At 46.6% G+C, this 21957-nt stretch overlaps 1 protein-coding gene across 1 annotated transcript in view; it reads left to right on the plus strand.

Moving 5' to 3' along the window:
• VAX2 (ventral anterior homeobox 2) overlaps nucleotides 1-21957 on the plus strand; it is a 35233-nt gene that overhangs the window by 353 nt on the left and 12923 nt on the right. Inside the window, exon 2 of the mRNA XM_006881004.1 lies at nucleotides 5-194. Within this exon, the coding sequence (XP_006881066.1) occupies nucleotides 5-194 (190 nt within the window). The remainder of the gene's footprint in view (nucleotides 1-4; nucleotides 195-21957) is intronic.

Below are 21957 nucleotides of genomic sequence, written 5' to 3' on the forward strand. Positions count from 1 at the left end.
GGAGTCGGGAGGCGGCGGCGGAGGGAACCGCTGCGGAACCGAGGAGTCGCGCGCTTGCGGGGGCGGCCGCAGCCCGAGAGAGGTGGCGGGGACTTCGGCCTCCAGCCCCGCGGACTCCGGGGAGAGCGGCGCCTGCCCCGATGGGCAGCCCGGGCCCGGGGAGGCGGACCACTGCCGCCGGATCCTGGTGCGAGGTAAGGGACTGCCTGCTGCTCGGACCCCCGGGACCCGCGCGTCTTTTGGGGGCCTACGACCTCCCTGTTCCTGTCTCCGTGCTCATCTTTTCCGAGAGCCTATTGTGTGCTGGACACCGAGCTGGGTTCAGTGGACAAAGCAGCGACCAGAACTGGGAGGTCCTGGTCACCCTACCCCTCGGTCTCCAGCCTCTCTGCCCCGGGCCCTCGCCCGAGACCTGCCTGGAGGCGGACCGGGTCGCAGGGACCGGGTCCAGAGCTCGGGAGGAAAAGGCCTCAGCGCCGCCTCTCCGCGCTCTCCGAAGCCGGGATCCGGCTGGTCCGTCCGCAGGGGACTCAGGGTCCCCCGGAGCGTTGTGCGCGTCGGCCTGGGTTACATGCTCCGCTCCTCTGCGTCCTGACACTTTCTGGGCACCTCAGGTGCGGCCTTCTCCCAACTCGGCCTTCTGCGTCTCTAGCGCACTCCTCATCATCCATGCGCCCCTCGCCGGGCTCCCTCTGTCCCGGCCTTTGCTCTCTGCCGAACCCTGCTCATCAAACTCCCTCCCGCCGGCCCCAAGATCTGGACCGCGTCCGAGTTCCAGTTCTGCTGCTTTCGCGTGCGCGGAGGGGTGGTCGAAGCCCCCAGGTTCCAGCCCCAGCGGATCGGAGCTCTAGCCGGATCCAGGCCACGCCAGGCACTTAGGGCGAAAAGAGGCTCCCGAGAGACCTGCTCCAGCTGGCCTCCAGGCTGCAGCCAGAACTGGAGAACTGCTTCTCCCACTCTCTGTCGTCCCAGTGACCAGAAGAGGCCACTCATGGGGGATGCCTCGCCAGGCCTTTCTCCCTGACTCCCCGCCCGGCTCCCTCCCGCTGTCTTTTCTGGATTTCTGCTTCTAGATGAGAGAACAGGGGACACCTCCCAGTCACAGCTGATTTCCTTGGCCTGCACATGAGGAAGGCAAGAAGCCTGTGTAAAGTGCCCACAGGCGACTTGGTGGCCTTTTCAGACCCTTATATGTCTGTTTAGAGTTGGCTGCTCAGATGCACACTGGAGTGTTTGCCCTGCTGGGTGCTGTACTCCCATACCCATCCCTACAGCCTTGGGGACAAGATGGGATAAAGCGTAGGCTAGCCCAGCCAGGCACAGCTGAGGGAGGCTGGGAACACAAATGCAGGAACCCAGGCCCTGGGAGGGGAGGGGGGAAATGCCGTCAGGTGTGGACACTCCAAGAGATGGGGTCAAGGTAGTTAGAGGTCACTCATGGTCAGCAAGGAGTGTGTGGACCTGTCAGGCCCCTGGGATTAAACTAGGTGGGGCTGTTTAGACTGTGCCCTTCCTGTGAACAAGCCCTGAATGAGAAGCCGGCTCTCTGCTCAGTTATGAAATCTCCAGGGTTTATGGAGAGGTAGCAGTCCATCTCTGCCCAGCGCCCGTTCTGCTAGGGTAGATACCACCACCTTAACAGCCTGGCGATGGGTGTGCCTTTGCACAGACAGCTGCACGTTCTGTGCCCCACAACCACCAGCTCCCAACTCTCATCTAACCCTGTGCATGCAACAAATAATTTTTGTGTATTGATATCAGTTAGATAGCTTCCAGTTATAGACACATGCAGAAGTGGGAGCTAACAGTGACCCTGCAGCTCTGCGTGGTGGGGGTTTCCTGAGCAGGGCTGACTGTAATCTGTGTGGCCAGGCCGCGTCCTTTTATAAAGGCGTGTGGACAATGCAGCGCCGCTGGTACATTTATACTGTACACTGAAATCGAAAGTGTTGAGCGCGCATTTGCTCACCTAACGGGGAGAGGAAAGTAAAGATGAACCAAGCGGTCCTAAATCCTTCTGCACTTTCCCATTTAGGGCGGCGCACAGATCATTACAGGCCTGAGATGCTCAGTAGAGCACTTATAGCTAATCCCTCCTAGGGTCATCTGCATCATGGGAGCCCCACCAAGGCTCTGGGTGGAGGCTCCGGACAGTAAGAAACAGGCCACGCGCCAGGACACCACCAAGTGAAAACCCAAGAAGGTTTCCTTCCAAGAGGCCCAAAGCTGGTGGTTTATTTTGCCCCTGACTTCAGAGGTCACGCTGTCCTCCAACACCTAGGAGGACGCTGTTGGAGGGGACGAGCTCCCCTCCCACGAGGCCTCACCGCGCTGGGCCCCACCCCGGGGCACCCCGTCTGTGGGAGGAGCCTCATAGCGGACAAGCGGGCGCAGAGCCTGGGCGCTGGAGTTTAGGGCTTCTGGGATCCTCTCGCAGGTGGATATCTCTGAGAAGCTGTTTCTTTGTTTCTCTGCGTCCCCAAGACCCTCACGGTGCAAAGGGACCTTATCTGGAAAGACCAGAGGTGTCTCTGAAGCTGAGAACACCCGCGAGAGCTCTCTGACCCAGGTGCAGGGCAGCGCGGGCCGAAGTGACCTACAAAACCACTTCTGGCTGGTGGGGCGGCCTCCTTCCCCAGCCACGTCCCTCTGCCCGCTCTGTGGTCTCCCCAGCGCCCCGGATCTGGGTGCTGTTGGGACGTGAGCAGCCAGCAGTGGTGAGAAAGGCCAGCCCTTCCCGGTGGACCAGGTCCAAGTGGCAGGCCACCCGAGATCCTGAGCGCCTCGGCGGAATAAGGTCCAGGGCGACCAACCTCGCCGCGTCGCCCTCTTGAAAATAGAGGCTGTTCCCGGTCCACACCGCCAGATCCTCAGCGTGCGCACGATGGGGGTGCGACCCGCTTCCCATCGCGACCACAAAGCTCGTGAGACCCACCAGAATCTTCGCCCTCGCGGCCCGCTTAGCGGCGACCATGCAGAGGCGGCCTCTCGGGAGGAGGCAACCGCGAAGGCTAGGCCTCTCCAGGCCTCTGGGCGCCAGAAAGGCCCCGCGCACAGCCAGCCCGCTCCCGGGCCTGTTCGGTGGAGCCAGGATGTCAGAAGAGGGGTGCTAACTTGCACCCTAAATTCCCCACAACCCACACTCGCACTCCACCTCCCCCCACTCAGACTGACCCACGAATTAATCCAGATACAAATTCAGCAATCGGTTTTGAGAAAGCCGCACAGCCCAGCAGTGTTTACGCGCAACGCATAGGCCCCTTCCCTGCTCTCCAGACCCCGGCGCCCAGCCTGCCGGTGTCACAGGCCGCACTTTCTGTCCCCACCTCGGTGTCAGAGGCACAACCTGCCTCCAGGCGCGCTCCAGTCTCGAGACCCCTCACACTAGCCGGGGCTCCTCTCCTCTCCGACTGGGAGTGGGAGAGTGGGTGATGCAGCCTGCAACAGTTACTGGAAGTTCAGAGAGGTGGTGTTGGGGAACCGGGTCTTGCCAATGACCAGACCTCCAGCTTCGGCTGGGTTACTCCCTGGAGTAGATGTGTGGAGGGTAGTGGGGCTCCAGTCCCTCTGAGACCTGGTGGGCAGCTGGACCCGTGCTCCAACTACATCTCATCTGCACACGCGTACATGTGGCAGGCACAGTGACCAGCTTAGCTTGTGCCTCACGCTGTTGGTGCAGGCCAGAGCGGCCTGGGGCTGGAGGCTCAGGCTGGGGGTAGCCTGCGAGGACTGCTCTCGCCCCCTCCACTCCCCAGAGAGTTGGCCCAGTCGCAGCGCCCTCCACCCGTCTTCTCCTGGAGACCTCAGCGGCAGCTGGACCTGCGAAAGCTCAGTCTGGGCCTTGTAGGCCTCGCGGCGGATCCCTGCAACCCCACATGCGCGCACCCACGGGGAGTAGTGTTGGAACGAGCATGGGTTTGGGAGTGGACTGGGCCAGTCCGCGTGACCTTGGCTTCTGTGTCTGAGTCTGCCAATAAGAAGGCCTGCAGGCTGGTCGCACTGGAAAGGTGTACACACCTGGAAGAGAGGGATTTCTTTGAAAAGAAAAAAAAGTATATGAAAATGTAAATATATATATATATATTCATATTCTGCATAGGTATTTAGATATTTGTTAGGGCGGTAGGTATTTTTAGATTTTCCTGGAACTGTTGTTTTTGACAGCAGAACCCACTTTTCCTCCAAGGATCCATATAGAACTCTTTAATTGAGGGTTTTATATTTTCCTTGAATGTCCTCACACATACACTTACATGTACACATGCGTGCACGCTCGTAACCTAGTAACGAAATGTGCCCCCCGCGTCGACTTGTTAGTGTGCCTATGTGGAGGACTGTTTTCATTTTCAGGGCCCCACGGCACACTGCTCCTTCCGTTTTTAGTCCGTTCGCACCATCATGGCTGCGTGGCCCCTTGGGTCTGGATTCCACCATCCTGTGGACACATGCCATGCGCTCACCTCACTCCCTCTGCCTCTCTCTTCTGACTCTGGACCCCAGTGACTCCTCCGTTAGAGAGTCTCCCAGGCCAGGTCCCTAGGCCTGGGGAGAACTGGGTGGAGGACACTGATGGGTCCAGGTGCCCGTCTACATGGGCACTTCTGTCTAAGTACTTTGTTTATAATCTGTAGGGGTTGCAACTACGGGTGGGCTACAACGACTGTGGGGCCTTAATTTGTCTCAGATCTGAGGCCATAATCCAAACCTCTCTCTTCCCTAAATGTCACATTCATAATCTATTTTAAAAGAGCAGAGGTGGGGGTGGGGAGGATGTAGGTATATGAATTTGAATTTTGCTTTTTTTTGTTGGATAGGTAGTACAATAATCCACTCAACTCAGATGGTATAGTAGGAGGTTATAAGGAATGGGAGAGAGTCATAAGGTTGTATGTGACCTGCCCGTGTTCGTTGCCAGCCTGAGAAGCTGACATCAAGCCTTCCTGGGGATTCCCTGGGCTCAAGGTGGTCTAGGCCTCTGGTTCCCACTGTCTTCCCCCCAAACCCCAGCCATGCCTTCTGGGTGCGGTCCTGGTTCTGGGGAGCTGGGGATCATGGGCAGCAAGCTTCCGGGCGTCCCCACTGCCTGTGAGCTGTGGGGACCACTGAGTGGCATCAGGCGCTGGGGAGGAGGTGGTGGCGCCTTGCGCAGATCTGGCCTTCTCTGTGGAGAGATGACAGGGGCCTCTGCGTGTCCGTGAGTGCACACTCTTGTGGGTGCACACCGAGGCCCAGGCTCCCCTCCACCCATCGTATCCATGTCTCCTCCTGGCCTTGCACTTCACGTGCTCGTAATTCCACTCAGTAACTATCTGTGCGCACCTACTGTGTGCCAGCACGCTGCAAGAGATTGCTTTTGACCCGTGGAGGGTGGGTGCGATTCCTGGCACGCCTGCGCTTTCGAGGTGCAGGGCCTGGGGAGGCATCAGCCGGGTTCCTCCTCGGCTCAGCTTGGGGACCCCTGAGTGGCAGTCACCCTGTCAGTCACATTCACTGGATGAGTTTAGCACAATTGCACTTAGCACTCCAGAGGCACCCATTAGTTACAATGAATAAAATGAGACAATACTGACAGCCTCTCCTGGGCTCATAGGTATGAGGCATTTAAGGGCCCTTCTTAACAGCGTCTGCTGAAACATGACATTCCAATTTTGTTGACGTTTCAGTGTCTGTCTTCTTTATGTAATGGCAGAGATGGAGAGGGTAGCCTATTTATTAAAGCATAAAGTTAACACCACCTTATTTTGGAATTTTGCTTGCCTGTAAAAACTTCGACTTTGAGAACTACTGACATATAAAATTGGATAAAAGTGCAGGATTCTTTCACTGGTGACTGGACCCACAGGCCTGAGTTGGGAGGAAGAGGGTAAGGGATGTAGGGTGAGTGAAGAAACAGTAGCAACCATAGCGTCTTCAGCTTTGAGCAGCTGCCAGGCAGCCGAAGAAGTAGGCGGGGCCGCTGGGAAAGCCGCCTGTCCCTACCTCCTGCGTGCACCGGGTCTCCAGACCTCCCTTCAGGCTTACTCCTGCTTGGGGCTTGGCATAAACGCACAACATAAGGCCCTGTTTGCTTTGGGCTTGCTGGGATAACCAAAAGCCAGTCCAACGCACCATGGCCGGCGGGTTTTGAACCCGAGACACAGACTCCCGTGGAGCAACACAATTAGGGCTGAAGTTGGTGATCAGCGCCTTTGTGTGTAGCCCAGAACTACCGCGCAATTTAAATTTTCTACTAGTGCTCCATATTCCAAGTAAAAGCAGAATCAGAAGCAACGGAAGACTCCCCGAAACTGCCCCAGTCCCCAGTTCCTGAGGCAGCAGGTGTGGCAGGGTGACCCGCGTGGCACGAGCCCCACGCGCCCCTACAGGGAGAGCCTGGAGAGTCCTGCGGCGTCCCAGGCGCACGGCCCCGCGGCCTCCCCGGAGAGCAGGGCGGCCTCCCCGGAGCGCGGTGCCCACAGGGCCAGAGACGAGGGGAGAAGCGTTGGGGCGCACTTCCTCCCACTTGCAAATCCAAGGGGAAGGCTGGGATGACATTCTGAGGAGCAACAAATATGAAAAATAAGAAAACCTCTGACCTGAAGCAGCTAGACAAGGGCAGAGAAGCATTCCGCTGCTGCTATCGCTGTCCGGTTATCCTGGAATTGGAGGCAGGGCAGGGTGGCATGGTTGGCGATGTCACCTTTGGGGGAAAGTCCAGGCGCTCTTTACAATCCCAGCAATTTGCCTAGGCTCCTGCTCGGTCATGCACAGGATTGTTCTGCAATCTACCCTGGTGGCGCAGTGGGTTAAATCCGCTCTCCAGTAGGTGGGCGCTCGGAACTCACCACCTACCCTGGGGAAGAAAGGAGAGAGGCAGGTCCACTTCCCTAAAGATTACAGAACCGGAACCCTAGGGCCCGGATCTGCAAGAGTTCCCTTTTCATCTTTGGAATGTTGGATTTTTGGGGACACCCTGATTCCTCTGTCTCTAGCATGGCGTTCTGGTTTGGGTTAGCTTCCTGTGAAATGAACGGGGCCTCTGAGCCTTTCTTTAGTGGATAAATCCTTAGCCAATTGCTGCTTTAAAAGGTTGATGCATCATTAAAAGTCGTTACCATTTCCCCCCATTTTATTTTATCGAAAGATGAAAAATCAGGTCTTTAAATTTCCAGCGACCTGTCGTCTCTTGGGTTCTGGTCTTTTCTCCCAAGAACCACCCATCTCCAAAGTGCTTCCCAGGCCTTCCAGCTAATTGTTCTACTTATGCAAGAGTTATTGTTGCCTTTTTGTTTTTCTTGTTAATGCTGACACCTCTGGATTTTTTTTTTTTCTGCACGACGCTATTTTAGACTTAATAATGTAAAGAACGGCCTGTTTGTTTCTTACAGATTTTCCATTTACATGGACCAGATGGACATTAATCCCTGTAACTGCTGTGGGCACTTCGCCTGTTTCCTGTTAGGGTTACACGCGGTGCTGTTATGAATAACCTTTGTTCTTCGGTCATCTCCACGAGGTTACAAGATGTCCAGAAGTCCAATTATTGAGCCAAAGGGCACCTGTCCATGCTTGTCATTTTGAAAATAACGCCAGATTTCCCTCCATAAAATTCTAACAAATTTAAACTCCTCTCAGCTCTCACCTTCCGTTTTGAGAGATCCTGTCAAATTGCTATAAGGGGAAATTTTAGCAAGTTATACCCTCATCTTTAGTCCCTCTACACATTAAATATATGCCTTTTCTACTTATGCCAGTCTTAACAGTTGATAGGTACCACCTTGTGGGAATTTTCATTTTTACCTCTTTTCTTTTTCAGTGAAGTTGAACATCTTTATTAGCCAGTAGTACTGCTGTTAGCTACCAGTTCATTTCCTTTCACCAATTTAATCTTCAACAATTCCTTCCCATACCAACTTGTAGAAACTCTATATATTGTAAACAGTAATCCATTGATTGCTTTTAATATGTGCAGCAAAATATTTTTTAGATGCAGTTTGTCTTTTCATTTTACTGATGGTGTCTTTCTGCTTTCTGAGGTATAAAAATATTTTTATAAAGCAATTAATGTTGTTTTGCTATATCATGTGAGTGAAAAAAGTAAAAACTTTTTATTTCCTCCTCTTTTATAATATACTTTCTTCTCAGGATATAACTTCTCAAACTTTCCCTAGAAAAATACAAATATATGTTACATATTGTAAGAATGAGATTTTAATTTTTTTCAAGATGCTTTTTTGTTTAATAAATATTGTGGGAATCTTTCTATCTAAAACCGCTCATCCTTTTTAATAGTTGTAACAAGTTCTGTAGATGTAATTTATTTAACCAGTTCCCTCCTGATGGATATTTAGGGTGCTAATTTATGCTGTTAAAAGCAAGGCTACTATGATCATCTTGGATTGTAATTTGAATTGATGTCTGTCTTAAATATCTTATTTATGAGAATGTGAAAGCTGAAAAGATGTTATATTAAATAAATATGTTCATTTGTTGGATTGCGATAAAAGTATTGGTGGTTAAGCTCTTTTAAAGGTGCTATTGTTCTTTCACAGATAGATACAAAAATATGAATGAAATAAAAATTGTTTACAGTGATGAGGATACAAATAAAGTGGCATGAATTCTGAACTTAACAGTTATTAAGGTTGGAAGATAGAGACCCCAGGGCTTATTATACTATCTGCTCTTGCCTCTCCTTGAAAGTTCTCCTAATCAAATGTTTATAATCGAAAGCATCGCTTGATACACAGCTAGTATAAGTCTCGTTATGGAATGAATCTCTCAAAGTATCATTTTAAAATTCAAATATGTTTACTAAAAATTATGATTGTTGTTGCTAGGCAGTGAGTAGAAATTTTTTTTCCTCTCCACTTTATTTTTATTTTATATTAGTTCGAGTAGGGTTTTTTATTTTACCCATAGCAACCGCAGAGTGGAACTTTCCCATGAGGAAGCTGTAACTGTTATGGGGCAGATTCACCAGGTCTTTTTCTTCAAGGCGCTGCTAAGTAAATTCAAAACATGAACCTTTTGTTGTGTTTTTTTGTTGTGATTTAAATTAAAGTTTAGAGAAAAGTTGACTTTTCATTCATTTATTGTTTCATGTTTTCCTCCCTTGTCCACCCCCCACCCAGTTCACTTAAAAAAAAAAAAGAAATCCTTTCCTCCCTCCCTCAGTCCACTTTGCTGTGCACCTCTTATTCCGGACTGTTGTCATAGACACAAACCTGTGGTTAGCATAGAATTATGACAGCAGTTTTCAAGTACATGTCAAACTCTTAAACTAAATTACACCCCCAGCACCGGTAAGTGGACTGACTATTCTTACCATTCTCCCAGCATGTATTGGGCCCTTTAAAGTGGAATTGTTGATAAAGTGAACGCTTTTCTGTGGGCTAGCATTTTTACCTAGCTAATGAGGTCAAGGACATGTTCACATACTTATTCTTCCCTTTTGTTTCCTGTTTCTCGAATTGTTTATTCATGTATTTAGCTCATTTCTCTTCTTAATTGTTTATTGTTTTCTCACAGGTTTAAAGGCTTTTTACATAATGGGATAAATGAACCCTTTTCCTTCCACTTCCCCTTTAGGCCTGCATACTTAGTATCCCAGAGGTCTTTAAAATTTTGTTTCTGAGATTTAAAAAAAAAACACATAAAAAATGTCAAGCCCAAATTCAACTGTAATGGTCCTCTCTTTTGTCTAGGTAGATAGATATTCTCCTATCTACTTCTCTGTAACATACTAGTCTTTAGAATTTGTGGGTTAAAGAGCCACACATCTTTCAAACAAAACAAAGGCTACAGAAGTACACAAGGTTGTGAAACCTGTGTCCCTAGCCCCCAGGAAGCTGCAGAGGGAGGGATTCATCCTCCGGGACTTAAAGTGCATGTGAGTGCACATGCACAGAATTTTATTTTAATCGTTTAAAAAATGGATTTATACATACTTAGTGTTTTCTATTAGCAGTATGTAATGAGCCCTAGTCAGATTAAAATATAAAGAAGTACTCCATTTTTCTTCATGTCTGCATAGTCAGTCAAGGCGTGGCATGGCTACTTTGATTGATTTCGTCTGAAATAGTCTTCCGGATTTTTTAACTCCTCCCTCCCTCCCCATTGCCTTATAAACTGTGCTATAAACAGCATTCCAGTGTTTCTCTAGGCTAGGAGTTTCCCCAAAGTATCTAAGACAAAAAGGCTATGCATTTTATATCTGTCACAAAAGGACAAATACTGCATTAACACCACTGTTATAAAACAGGACTGACAGGGGGTGTTGGGAGGAAACTAGGAAAGAGGGAGATAGATAATGAACACAGCGCTGGAACCGAGGAAGTAAAGAACTGCTTAAAGGACTATATGGGGGGGGGAATATGATAAGACATTATTTGTATGACACTAGTCCAGAATAAGAGGTGCATTGCAAAGCAGACTGGGGGAGGCGTGGAGGGGAATTGTGCAACAATGGATGATTTTTATTTTTTCTAAAGTGAATTGAGGGGAGGTTAGGGAGGAAAATGTGCAACGGTGAATGGATGAAAATCTAACTTTTCTCTACACTTTCGTTAATATCACAATTTTAAGAAAAGAAGACAAGGACAAAGATATTATAAACTTTAAATTTAGGTAGAAAACATGAAATTGCCCTTCCTGAAAAAAAAAAAATTTGTCTCAGTTTATATTCTTACTAAGAAAGCTTTAAAAAATTTCTCCTTAATTTTGTATGTTTAATTTTTTATGTTTAAAGCCTGATACATAAAATATCACTTATACACACATACACATTTCATTGCTATTTTCTTTATTTGGCTTTCCTCTGTCATCAGTATTTTCTGTAAGAAATTATTGAGTACTTCTGTTTCTTCTTCTCTGAACAGTCCTTTTTTTTTTCTGACTTGTGGAATTTCTTACCAGACTGCTTTTCACATGTTTTAGGAATATTTTCAGCCTGTCATTTGTCTTTTAATTGCAGAAGACTTTCTTTCTAGGTTTTCAATTCTGTTATTTATTTTCCGTATTTGAAACCCCCTTTTATTTTTTCCTTTCCTTTTTAGAACCATGGTGGGTTTTTAAAAAATTAATTTTAATGAACATTTACAGAGATTTTGGATTTCCATTCATTCATCGTTGCACTTTTCTCCCTTCCCACCCCTACCCCAGTTAAATCCTCTATTTGAAAAGTAAAAGAAAAATTCCTTCATTGATATACCATCCCCCTGCCCCGGGTACACTCCACTATAGAACCTTCATTCTGGACTCTTATGATAATCACAATACCCTATAATATATCACCATGCTTTTTAACATTGAATTTGTTAGTGCCCCTGGTTCTTATTTTTTTTCCACCATGCACAACTAACTTTATTTCAAATATTAGCTAAATGTCTAAAAACATTTCTTCAGTAATATATTCTATCTCCCACTTGAAATGTCATCTTTCTAATGTACTGAAATCCCCGCGTCTGCATAAGTTTTGCCAAGATCGGGCTGGCTTTGCTTGGTTGGTTTTTATGGTTTGATATTTACTTAAAGGTCTCATCTGCCAGCTGAGTGTGTTCCCCCACTTGGGGAGCAGGAAATGTCACAGGCTGTCTTTTTAGATGCCTGCTTAGACCTTCCCCCCCCCCCCCCCCCCCCCCTCCTTCTTCATCTTTGGCAGCCCTGAAAGTCACTTCTCACTGAGCCTCTCTAACTTGAGCTTTCTGAGTCCTCTTGGCCATTACATGACGACTGGTCAAAGGCCCTGTAGTTTGACTGCATGGAGGGCTCTTTCCTTTTTCTTTTCTTTCCATTGCATTTCTTGTTGTTTTCTTCTTCTGTAGAGGGTGGGCCAGCTTATCCATCTAGAGTTCCTTTTAGAAAGGAATGTTGTTGCTATTGTTATGTGCCATCCAGTCGCCTGTGACGTTGTTGTTGTTGTTGTTGTGTGCTGTCAGTCACCTGCGACTCATAGAGACCCTATGAACAACAGCCCTAAACCCTGCACTATCCTGTGCCAATCTCACTGTCTCCGACAGACCTACCCCAATTACCCCAGTGACTGAATCAATCCATCTCATCTGGGGTCTTCCTCTCCTTCACTGTACCACAACCCTTTCAAGCATGATATCCATCTCTCCAAGGATTGACCCCTCCTGGCCACATGTCCAAAGTGTGTAAGACAAAGCTTCAGAATCCTTGTCTCCAAGGAGCAGCTCGGTTTAACCCTCTCTTGGATAAACCTGTTTGTTTTCTTAGCAGTCCATAGTACATTCAATACTGTTTTCCAGCACCACAGCTCAAAGGCATCAATTCTCCTTCTATCCTCCCTAGTCATTGTCCAACTCTCTGACACATAACAACTGATTGCAAAGACCTTAGTCTTCAGAGTGACACTATTGCTCTTCAGTACTTTGGAGAGGTCCCTAACAGCAGACTTTCCCATTGCAGTATGTCTTTTAATTTCCTGGCTGCTGGTGCCAAGAGTGTTGACTGTGGAGCCAAGCAAACTAAAGCTGTGAACAATCTCAATCTCTTCAGCATCCATCCTGATGCTGCCAATTTGTCTAAATTGTGACTTAAAGCGACCCTATATGTACAACAGCTCTGAAACCTGCTCTGTTCAGGGCCAGCCTTATTGTCTCTGACACACCTACCCTCATTACCCCAGTCACTGAATCAGTCTACCTCCTAGAAGGTCTTCCTTTCTTGCACTGTCCCTCCACCCTCCCAAGGAGCAGCCTGGTTTCACCCTCTCCAGGATGAACATCTTTGTTCTCCTAGCAGTCCGTAATATATTCAATACTCTTCTCCAGCAACACAGCTCAAAGACATCAATTCTCTTTCTATTATCCCTAGTCATTGTTCAGCTTTCTGATGCATAGCAGGTAATTGTGAAGACTATGGCCTGGATCAGGCACACCTTGGTATCCATACTGATGTCACTGCTCATCAGTCCTTTGGAAAGGTCCCTGACAGCAGACTTTCCCAGGGCAGTTCATCTTTTGATTTCCCGGCTGCTGGTGCCAAGAGTGTTGTTGACTGTGGAGCAAGCTAAAGCCGTTAACAATCTCAGTCTCTTCACCATCTATCATAATTCTGCCGGTTGGCCCAATGGTTAGAAAGGAACGCGACTTGTATTTTGCTTTCAAACACTGCGAAAACATTGGTTAATCTAAGCTGATGCCTCCTAAATCTGGGCTAGAGCTTGTACCTGCAGGAAGGACACCTTCTTGGTCTCATGGCGGGGGAGCAGGGGGAATGGCGAAGAGAGAACCCTGAACTGTTAGTTGCTGTGGACTCAATTTAGAATATCTTTTCCTACATGGCAACATAAACATTTTCTTCTTAGGCCTCGATGTATTTTTCTTGGCAATTCTTCCCATCTCTGTTTTTCATATAAACTTGAGAATGAATTTTCTAAAGAGGAATCTTTAAAAGAATAGCTTTCATTTCTGTTGTTCTTGAGAATATTCACAGCAGTGCGTATACATGTTAAACTGTTTCTACAGTTACAGTTGAGAGACCCTGGTTCGTTTTTGGACCTGGACAGCTCTCTCACCACCCCCCCACCCCCCTTTCTGAGTTGTGTCTCCCTCACTAGCATAAATGCATGGCACCCAGAGGTTCCTGTCTACTCCTTGATGTTGATGTTACCACACTTACTTAATTGTTCCGCTGCCAACCCAAAGGTGGGTGGTTCAAATTTACTGGCTGCTCTGTGGGAGAAAGATGGGCAGTCTCCTCCTGTTATATTTACAGCCTCTGAAAACTCTCTGGAGGGTCCAGCTGTGAGTCAGTTCTGACTGGAGGGCACATATCAACAGCAAAGATAGCTCTTAAAAACACGTAATGCTCTAGGCAAACACTAATTAAGCTCAATTGTTTAGGTTTAAGATGTCAGAAGACTTTTGTTTGTTTGTTTGTTTAAGGTTTATAAAGATTTTTCTGGGACAGTGGATTTAAAGGTTCTTCCACTCTCCTTAGACCCAGACAGTCTGGGTTCCATGGGGATTTGAAGTCCAGTTCCTAACTTTTGATTGGGATTTTTATGGATTCCTCGATCAGATTATCTAGTTATGGCACCATCCAGTTCTGGTCTCATGACAAAGGAAGCAGTTCTTGGTGGGGCAATTAACCATCTATCTCTCCTCCTCTGTCCCTGACCGTTTTTTTCCTCTGTTGCTCAGAGAACATAGAGATTATTTCTGTGCCTTGGATGGCTGCTAGCAAGCCTTCAAGAGCCCAGGCACTGCACACCAAACAGGAGGGTGGACAGAAACACTAAACGTGGTATTAGAACCATTGACTGAAATGTCTTATAACATCATGACCCCAAACCCAAGAACCAAATTGTTTGAGGTAGGTGGTTGTAGATGGCAGGCTTAGCATGTCTTTCTTCATCCCCCCTCCCGCAGTTGCTTTAATGTTTCTACCACACAGTGTTTTGGCAATACAACTTTTTACAAGTATATTAACTTATTGAGAACATTACTGTAATCAGCTATGTAATTTTTGTCCTTAATTAACACAGGTTTTCCCAGCACTATAATCAACACTCAGTACTCTATAAGCAGTAATTTCTCTTCGTCCCTCTCACCACATCTATTACTCACTAATAAACTGTAGACTCTCTGCTTTGGCCTCTTTTTGTTGTGGTAGTTTTTTAACTGTAAATGAGGTCATACAGTATTTATCCCTTTATGATTGACTTACTTCACTCAGCAAAACGTCTTCAAATCCACACACTATGTAGCATGCAATCAAGACTTGGTTTCTTTCCCCGTCCGAGTTGTATTCCATACGTCTGTCTATCCCACAATTCGTCTGTCTTTTCATATGTCCCTCAGCATCTACACTGTGTCCAGTTTTTGGCTGTTGTGAATAGTGATGCAGTGACCATCGGTGTACAAGTCTGTTTGAGTCTCTGCTTTCAAGTCTTTGGGGTATCTGTGTAGGAGTGGAATTGCTGAATCATGTGGTGTTAAGTCACTTTTTTGTGGAGCTACCACGCTGTTTTTCCACAAAGGCTTTACCATTTTGATAAGGACTTCAGTTTCTCCATGTTTTAGCCAACATTTCTTTCTCTTTTTCTATTTAGGAATAAGAATTGCTCTATTCCGAATTGGTAGAATCCTCTTTTGCACATACATTTTAGGTGTCTGGCCAACATTTCTTTTCATTCACTCTTTCTTTCTTTCTTTATTATTTTTATTTTTTTATCATTATTTTTTTTTAATTAAAAAAACCAACCACAAACAAAAACAACCATTCTGTTGTTGTTAGAGGCTATAAGGTTAATTCCAGCTCAGAGTGGAATCTTCTGTGCAGCAGAACGAGACCTCACCCTGCCAGGCACCTCGCTCACAGCTGTTGGCGAGGGATGAGCCTTTTGCTGCAGGCACTGTGTCACTTCATCAAGAATCTTCCTCTTTTTAAATACTCCTCTATTTAACGCTCAAGGAACTGAAGAACAAATTCAAACCTAGAGTTGCTATAATCAAGGATGCTTTCAGCAAAATGTTAAATGATCCAGGAGGTATTAGAAGAAGATAGAAGGAATATACTGAGTTACTGTATCAAAAGGAATTGGCAGACACAGAAGAATTTCATGAAACAACATACGAGCAAGAGCCTATGGTGATGAAAGAAGAAGTTCAGGCTGCTTTGAAGGAAATGGCAAAAAATAAGGCCCCAGGAATAGTTGGTATACCAATAGACATATTTCAGCTAACAGATGCTGCCCTGGACATGCTCACCAAGTTGTGCCAAGAAATCTGGAGAACCACCACTTGGCTAACTGACTGGAAGAGATCTATCTATATTTATTCCCATCCCCAAAGAAAGGTGACCCAACAGAGTGTGGAAACTATAGAACAATCTCATTGATTTCACGTGCAAGCAATATTCCACTGAAGATTATCCAAAACGACTGGAACAGCACATCAGCAGAGAACTACCAGAAGTCCAGGCTGGGTTTAGAAGGGGTCGTGGTACTGGGGATATTGTAGTTGATGTTAGATAGATCTTAGCTGAAAGCAGAGAATACCAGAGGAATGTCTATCTGTGTTTCATTGACTATGCAAAGGCATTTGACTGTGTGGATCATAACAAACTGTGGCTGACTCTGAGAAGAAGGGAAATCCCAGAACACTTGATCGTGCTAATGCGAAACCTATATTTGGACCTAGAAGCAGTCGTCAGAACAGAGCAAGGAAATACTGCATGGTTCAAAATTGGGAAGGGTGTACACCAGGGATGTGTCCTGTCTCCATACCTTTTCATCCTGTATGCAGAACAGATCATCTGGGAGGCTGGGGGGGGGGGCTCTATGAGGAGAAGTGTGGGGTCAAGATTGGTGGATGATCAATCAACAATCTGCATTATGCAGATGACACAACCCTGTTTGCTGAAACTGAGGAGGACCTGAAGCACCTGCTACAGAGGGCCAAGGACTGCAGCCTACAATATGGATTGAGGCTCAATGTCAAGAAGACAAAGATTCTCACCACTGGACCAATTGGCAGCATCAGGATGGATGGTGAAGAGATTGAGATTGTTCACAGTTTTAGTTTGCTTGGCTCCACAGTCAATACTCTTGGCACCAGTAGCCAGGAAATTAAAAAGTGCATTGCCATGGGAAAGTCTGCTGTTAAGGACCTCTCCAAAGTACTGAAGAGCAACGGTGTGTCTCTGGAGAGTAAGGTACGTCTGATATAGGCCATGGTCTTTGCAATCACTTGTTATGCATCAGAGAGTTGGACAGTGACCAAGGAGGATGGAAGGAAAATTGATGCCTTTGAGCTGTGGCACTGGAGAAGAGTATTGAGAGTACCATGGACTGCTAGGAAAACAAACAGTTTCATCCTGGAAAGGGTTAAACCAGGATGCTCCTTGGAGGCAAGGATTCTGAGGCTTCGTCTGACATACTCTGGACATGCTGTAAGGAGGGACTGGTCCTTGGAGAAGGACATCATGCTTGGGAGGGTGGAGGGACAGCGCAGGAGAAGAAGGCCCTCTGTGAGGTGGACTGATTCAGTGCCTGAGATAATCGGGATGGGAGTGTCAGGGACAGTGCAATTGGCACAGGACAGAGTGGAGTTTAGGGCTGTTGTACATGGTCGCTATGAGTCACAAGCGACTCAACGGCACATAACAACAATAACAATTTAACAATGTGCCTCTGAAAACTCTGTAGCTTTATGTACAACACTCTGAACCCTGCTCTATCCTGTGCCAACCTCATCGTCTCCGACACACTCACTCCCATTCCCCCAGTCATTGAGTCAACCCATCTCATCCAGAGTCTTTCTCTCCTGTGCTGTCCCTCCACCTTTTCAGGCATGATGTTCCTTTCTAAGAACTGATCCCTCCTTGCAACATGCCCAGAGTATGTCACATGGAGCTTCAGAATCCTTGCCTCCAAGGAGCAACCTGGTTTTATCCTCTCCAGGAGCAACCTCTTTGTTCTCCTACTGGTCCATGGTATATTCAACACTCTTCTCCAGCACCACAACTCAAAGGCATCAATTCTCCTTCTATCATCCCTAGTCATTTTCCAGCTTTCTAATGCAGAAAATTTAATTGTGAAGACCATGACCTGGATCAGGTGCACCTTAGTCTCCACACTGCCGTCGTTGCTCTTTAGTACTCTGGAGAGGTCCCTGACAGCAGATTTTTCTGCTATAGCGGCATAATATATTCTAACTCAGGAAATAAGTCCTCCTACCCTTGTTCTTCTTTTTTAATGTTCCTCTAGCAGTTTGGGGCCTCTTGTTACTCCATATAAAGCTGAGGATTGTTGTTATATGCCGTCTAGTCACTTGCGACTCATAGCGACCCTCTGTACAACAGCCCTACAACCTGCCCTGTCCTGTGCCAATCGCGCCATCTCCGACACACCCACCCCGATTACCCCAGTCACTGAGTCAGTCCACGTCATAGAAGGTCTTCCTCTCCTGCCCTGTCCCTCTACCCTCCCAAGCATGATGTCCTTCTCCAAGGACCAATCCCTCCTTACAGCATGTCCAAAGTATGTCAGACGAAGCCTCAGAATCCTTGCCTCCAAGGAGCATCCTGGTTTAACTTTCTCTAGGATAAACCTGTTTGTTTTCCCAGCAGTCCATGGTACACCCAACACTCTTCTCCAGCACCACATCTCAAAGGCATCAATTCTCCTTCTATCCTCCCTAGTCGTTGTCTAACTCTCTGACACATAACAAGTGATTGCAAAGACCATGGTCTGTATCAGACACACCTTAGTCCCCAGAGTGACACTGTTGCTCTTCAGTACCTTGGAGAGGTCCCTAACAGCAGACTTACCCATCGCAATACATCTTTTAATTTAATCTCGGGTGGAATTTTTCTAGTCTCATTACATTTGTAGATTATGACAGGAAAGGACCTTGTCATGCTTAAAAGTCAACATCTGAGCAGCTTGTCATGTGTGGAACCGCCTGTACTAAGAGATGGGTGTCTGTGGAAAGATGTGCCAACCCAAAATACAAACTCATTGTCGTAACATCAGTTCAGAGCCGCAGCCACCGCTTGTATTACAGACCAGGACTGCTTTGTTGGGTTTTTGTGGCTGTAATCTTTGTAATGATGCCACAGGAATGATTTGAACCACCAAACTTTAGATGACTAGTTGAGCAGTTTATTCTACCCAGGGACCTGAGAGAGAGTGTGAGAGCTGGAAGCTGGTCTGAAGGTGGGAGCATAAGTTCTTATCAGACTAAGAAGCATGATCTCTTTCAAGACAAAAGTTCCTTAAGAGGAATTCGCTTCTCTTCCTTCCCTCCATCCAGTAATCCCAGGACGCACACCATTTAGACTCAAACATTTTCACTCTAATAGTTTCTTGGCAAGAGTGTGTGTGTGGGGGGGGAACAGTAATATTCCCTTATCCTGTATTTTACTGTCTCCCCAGCATTTATCATTCTCTTACACACCAGCTTTTCAGATAGACATATTCTCTGTTCCTTTCCCCATCACATCGTCTGTGGAAGCAGGAACCTTGTCTGTTCCATTTATTTCTGCAACTCCACAAAGAGCAGTACCCAGCCCAGCACCCAGTAAATGCTGAGTGAGTGTCTATTAATGATGACGTCTGGGATAAGTGTTTAGTGGAATGTAGTTGTCAGGGGTCACTGTGTTGGCTCCAGATCTTGGGGACCTCACGTCCAGCAGAGTGCAGCATCCCCTTGCCTTGTGCCGTCTTCATCATCGGCAGTATGTTTGGGTCTATCGCTGCAGCTCTCATAAATGGAATGCGATCACCTATGTTTGTCCATAACTTGTTTTCTTTCACTTAATGTCAGTTCATTTTGATTTTTAGCTCATTATTTTTAGCTACGACATCATACTCTACAGTGTAAATGCACCACACACTCATTATTGGCGATTTGGAATCAACCCATAGCTGACCGTCCAGCAGGTTTTCAGAGACTAAACTGCATAGGAAGAGATTGCCTTTCTCCCTCTGAGCATCTGGTGAATTCGAACCTCCTTCCTTTGAGCACGATGTTTTTCCCACTAGGTCACCAGAGCTCCCTTTTACAGTATGAATGTACCATGATTTTTTTCCCAACCATTTCCTTTGTGAGGAACACTCTGTTTTCAAATTTCAGTATTTTGAACAATGCTACAGTAAGCACTCTTTTCAGCCATCATTTTACTGTAATAAATTCCTAAGAAAATTAAACTATTGGGAATATATATATTTTTTCAGGGATTTTCACACACACACACACACACACACACACACACATAGATATACACACATACACATAGGGAGCTCTGGTGGCCTAGTGGCAAGAAGCTGTGCTGCAATTTCAAAGACACACAGTTTGAATCCACCAGCTTCTCCATGGGAGAAGGATGGGAAATCTCCTCCCGTGCAATTAACTGCCTCTGAAAACCTGCCAGAGAGTCAGCTATGGGTCAGTTATAACGCGATGGTCCACAACAACAAATATTTATATTTATATTCATATTCATATATATTTATATGTATATGTATATATTTCTATGTATATAACAGCAACAGGTTTGAGAGGACAGATTCTTCCACAATGCTCCACTCCTTTATTAATGTTTTAATAGTGTCCTCCAGTCATGTGTTGTGGTGGTGTACCGTCAAGTTGAAAGAAACCCATATTTGACCCTCTAGTGGGTTTTCAGAGGCAGCAAACTGCATGGGAGGAAGCTATCCATCTTCTCCCCACAGAGCAGCTCATGGATTTGAACTACATTCCTTCGAGTTGGCAGCGCAGTTTCTTACCACCAAAGCCATCAGAGCTTCCAGTCAGTCATTCTTTTCCATGGTCGCTTGAGCTTGCACAATCCTGGTTTCTGTGGAAACCTGATCATCTTTTTATGTGTTTATTAATTATAGGATACTTTTTCTGTGGACAGCTCAGTCAAGTTATTTGACCATTTCCCCACCGGGCTATTTCACTGAAAATTGCTTCTAGGTGTATGTTATATATGCTGAATACTATTGCCTTTCTAGACGTACTTTCTTCCCTTCTTCCTTGTACTATGCTGAGGAAGAGACACATTCCCACCTCCTTGCTCCGTGAGGCTCAGCGTAAACACAGCTCCCAACATGGGATTGGCCCAGACCTCGCTATCCCGCCTCTCCACGTGACCAGCCGTGGTGCTCTCTCCCGGCTCCCAGCCAGAGGAACTGGGTCAGAGCTCACAGGCGAGGGCACTGCCCTGACCAGCTGCCATGCAGCACTTGTGACTCGAGCCACCCAGAGCAACTTCATATCTCACAAGTAGAAAGGATAACTGTCCTTCATGCTGCTAAATAGATGCTAGCCACAAGTTTGGGGAGTCTACCTAGCACCCCAACTTCCAGTAAGTTGACCACTGATCCACTGCTTTCTCAGGATGCCAGCTGCAAGCTCAGGACTCCATATAACACTCTCACTTCCTGACCTACTGGCTCTCACTGTGGCGGCCTAGGGGATAAAGAGATATGCTGCTAACCCACAGGTAAGTGGTTCAAACCCACCACCTGTTCTGTGGGAGAAAGTTGTTCAGTCCCCTCCCAGGTGATCTGTAGTCTCTGACAACACACTGCAGGGTCAGTCATGAGTCGGTTCCAAGCAATGAGCTGCTTTTGCTGATTTAAGTCATTGGAACAACTCACAAGACTGTCAACAGAACAAAGATTATAGGTGTAGGTACAGATTTATTATAGCCCAAAGGATAGATAGACAGGTCAAGGTCTGGTGGGGAGGTGTTCCCAACTCAGAGCTTCCTTGTCCCAGAGAAATCACTGTCCCCCCAAAAGCAAGTGTTCTTGTCGACCAGAAGGCCCTCTGAGCCTTGGGGTTCCAGACTTTCATTGGCTGGTTTCTCACGACATGCATGATAAGTTACATCCCCCAAGCTTGTTGATATTGGCCTCCCAGGTAAGTAATTTCAGGTCCTGCCAGACCCACCTCACCACCATGAACTTCAGATCAACCTGGAAGTCCCAGAGTGGGACCTCACTCACTCCAAGATGTAAAATGCAAAAATAGGCTGTCTTATTTTGTGCAAAACTAGGGTCTTTATCGCACATGCATTTTTCCTTTGTTTTGGTGCATCTGTCATGCAAAATATATATTTGCTTAAAAAAATATAAAAAAAACTAGGGAAATCTAGTGTCCAATCCTTAAGGAGTCACACTTCTCAATCTGTGTATTAATATATACAAAATGTAAGTATGTTTAACTTTAACGTCGCCGGGAGAGTCTTTGTTTTCCTCTTATAGTCTCTTGTTCTATCTCTTACTTTAAAATAGCTTACCAAGCAAAGGACTATAAGAATATCCTGCTGTACATATTTTTTTACATATCTATAATTTTTGGCTTATAATGTTTCTTTCTAATCCATTTACAACTTTTATGGTGTGAGACAGGAATTTAAATTCTTTGTGTTCTACCCCACTAATCTCCTTAGCTCTACTTATTGAATAGACCAAACTTGGCTCAATTAAAA

The sequence above is a fragment of the Elephantulus edwardii genome, unplaced genomic scaffold, assembly GCF_000299155.1.
Source record: "Elephantulus edwardii isolate Elephantulus edwardi_28Jun2011 unplaced genomic scaffold, EleEdw1.0 scaffold00011, whole genome shotgun sequence".
Classification (NCBI taxonomy): Eukaryota; Metazoa; Chordata; class Mammalia; order Macroscelidea; family Macroscelididae; genus Elephantulus; species Elephantulus edwardii.